The 3,191-nt window shown below is 54.1% G+C and overlaps 1 protein-coding gene across 1 annotated transcript; it reads right to left on the bottom strand.

The window, feature by feature from the left end:
- Positions 1-756: 756 nt before the first annotated feature.
- LOC104536896 (cytochrome P450 26C1-like) lies at positions 757-3,188 on the bottom strand (the record flags this gene model as incomplete). Its single annotated transcript, XM_010179636.1, has 3 exons — positions 757-912; positions 2,566-2,841; positions 2,965-3,188. Coding segments are annotated over 3 exons (656 nt in total), but the record flags the coding sequence as incomplete, so codon positions are not given.
- Between the last annotated feature and the right edge of the window lie 3 nt (positions 3,189-3,191).

The raw sequence follows: 3,191 nt of genomic DNA, 5'->3' as shown, positions 1-3,191 counted from the left end.
CATAAATTCAGTGTCATCTGCCATCCACTGACACCAAGCGACCTGGAGCTATGAATGATGCAGCACTAATGCCAATTTTATTCCCCAAGATCTTTGGCAAAACTCTTCACGTTCAGTTGGTAGTTTTGGCTCAGTTAGGACTACTGAGCTCATCCCCAAGTCACTGCGGTGCATCATGTTGCACCGTAGCAATCCACAAGCTAGGTGATCTAATTGATGACAAGGTGATAAGGAACGACCCGAAATCCATCATTCTGTCCCTGGACCCACCTTGATCTATTTATCTCAGAGACTTCTGGGCTCACAGCCCCAAGGACATGATCTACACACCGTGCTATGCCAGATGCTGGGGGAGGTTTGGGGAGCACACAACTAGCTCTATATATTTCTAGGATAGTGCCGTGGAGGTTACTGAGTGCACGCTGACACACAGAGCTTTAGCACAGCCACATAACCCTCACAACTTCCTAAGTCAGGCTGAAGCCTGGCAGCCACGAAGGTAGAAGAGGCATTTATCTCCTTTTTAAATACCAGCTCTCTTCTCATGCAAAGCGACACCATCCTACCAGAGCATTTGAGCACGCGGAGCCCAGGCTTCATCACTTGCCCTGGACATGGTTTCCTCAGAGTTGGTAAAAGGAGGGCAGGAGGCAGTGGCTGCTGGTGGGTCCCCACACAACCCTCCTCCTGCCCCTCAGCCCAGGTCTTAAGCAGCCACCAAGTTGGAAGGGACACTGCAATGGGGGTTCTCCTTACCTTTAGCTCCTGCATGGTGAATTCTTTGCCGTGCTCCTTGGCACTGTTTATTATAAAATCCAGAGCATCGCTGTGATCTTCTGGGTTGTTTCGCTGCAGCTTTTCCTGTATAGCCTTCTCCATAAACTCATGTAGCATGTCCCGTGCTTTGATTCCCTGCGGGAGGCAGACATAGTTCAGGAGAGCCTTAGGAACTGCGCCCCTCTCCAGAGAGACTGGGGGACCCCCGAGTGTGGAAATCCTTAATCCCAGGATCTGTAACAGCAAGAACTATTTAATCTGTTGCCCAGCCCTAGAGCCTTGCAAGAGGCAGAAGTCTGGGGAGAACTGCTGCAAGTTCTGTTGCCTTGCTGTTGTGAATCAAATATGACAAGTCCTAAGAAACACTCTGAGAAGAATGACAGCAATAAACCCATGGTACTGAGATACCAAATCCAGAGGCATCCACGCTGAACAAAGCCATGGTCTTGTCAGGTCCAAAAGAAGCTCATCCAAAGGGACAGGAAGAGGTAACAATAAAACTGAGTCCAAGCAGCAAGGCACATTTGAGACAGGAACAAATGGGTGGCTTTACCAGCGTATAGTAGATAAAGGCACGTTAGTCACACCCAGGTCATCTCCAGTTGTGAGAGAAACACTCAAAACAGCTGAGTAAGATCTCAGCAAGACAGCTGAGAAGCAATCTCTTTGCAAAGTAGGATGGATGGAGAGCATGTGTGACACCTCCTGCAAAAGCCAGGACCAGAGATTTGGGGTGAAAAATGACCACAATGAGATGTTGGTAAGAAGATAAAAGAGTAAGGAGTTATGGTGGGAAGAACCGGGCAAAGGAAACAGGGCAGAGAGCAAGGGAAAAGAGAGAGGGACCTGAAATGCAAGCTGAAGAGGTTGGTTTGGGGCCAGACAAGCTGGGGCTGACCTGGGAGAATGCAGGGAAGGATCAGCTGGGTGGTGAAATCTCACATGGGGGACACCTTGCAAAGGGAAACTGGACAGAGAAAACAAGAGCTGTGAACTAGTGAAGAGCAGCAGGGAGGCTGCGGGAGAACTAAGACTGGGTGGGTAAAGTGAGCTAGTAGGGCAGAGCTCACGGTGGAAATAAGAGATAGGGCAAGACCTAGCTAAAAGGGGCAGGAGACTTGCGCTGTGGTAAGGGTGAAGAACCCAAAGTCAGAGGAGGGAATGCAGACTGACATGTGAGAGGAGTGGTGCGACATGGGACTGATACCTGGAGCCAGAATGTAGGGAGGCAGGCAAAGATGGGCAGGACAGCAGGGAAGAAACCGCGGGTTGAAAGAGGCAGAGGAGATGGCAGAGGAGAGGTCCCTCTGCCGTGTTTCCTGTCCAGGACTCCCCACTGTCCCTCTGTTGCTGGGGCACAAAGGACCAAGTACCATAAGAGGGTCTCAAGTCCTCAGCCTGCCCTGGGGTACACAAGAGTGCTGACCTGAGGTGTGCTGTGCTGCCTTTGTGCTCATTCTCACAGATCCCTCTGCCCTGGGCTGATAGGCGCCCGGGTGGGATGAGATGGGACAGGACCAGCCATGATAGACTAACCACAGCCCACAGAGGCAGCATATGGGGTGAGGGAGCAGGGGAGCCCTGTGCTGTACAGTGAGCTGGAGCCAGCACCCAGAGGAGGTGAGAAGTGCAGAGAGAAGGGAAGACTTCTGGGGTGGGCAAGATGCCAGGCCCTCAGACCCTCAATGCTGCAGGTGTCCTGGCCCATTGAAAGTGCCCCTTGATGGGTCTGGGCACAAGGGGTCTGTGCCACCGGGGGCCGGGCCCTGGCAGGGCAGGCAGCAGTACCTTGCGCAGCCCACTGAAGGGTATGTTGAGGGGCAGGGAGAAGAGGTTCTCCACCAGCTGTTCAAAAGTTTTGGCCAGGTCCTTGAACTGTTTTTCCTCCAGGCGGAGTCCCAGCAGAATCCGAGCTGCAATGCGGAAAGTTAAGGTTTTAGCGGAGGAATAAACCGCAATGGAGCCCGGCTCCATGCACCAGCCCCGCAGCTCCCAGCTCACAACCTTCTGGATCCGCGGCAGGTAGCTCTCCAGGGCAGCGCGGCTGAACACCCTGGCCAGGATCTAGGAGGAGGGGAACAGAGGCAGGTGGTTAAAGCTGGAGGCCCCATGTGCCACCAAGGCCCAAGCCTAGGCAGGAGGTGCCACCTGGGCTGCCTGCCCTGTCAGGGTGGCCTTGAGGCTTACCTTGCGACGCTGGCGGTGCAGGTCACCGACGGAGCTGAGCAGGGTGTGGGGACCCAGGATGATCTGGGTGCTCTGGGGCCACTGTGTGCTGACCAACGTGTGCTCGCCCAGTAGGATCTTGCGGATGTTCTCGGCGCCTGTCACCCGCACCACTGGCCGGCCCAGGAGGTGGGTCTTGAACACATTGCCATACTTCTCCCGCCGGGAGCTGTGGAAGCGGGAGCCCT

This window comes from Mesitornis unicolor, unplaced genomic scaffold, assembly GCF_000695765.1.
Source record: "Mesitornis unicolor isolate BGI_N332 unplaced genomic scaffold, ASM69576v1 scaffold28822, whole genome shotgun sequence".
NCBI lineage: Eukaryota > Metazoa > Chordata > Aves > Mesitornithiformes > Mesitornithidae > Mesitornis > Mesitornis unicolor.
The sequence above is the reverse complement of the archived record's forward strand: the minus strand, read 5'-3'. Positions and strand labels throughout refer to the sequence as shown.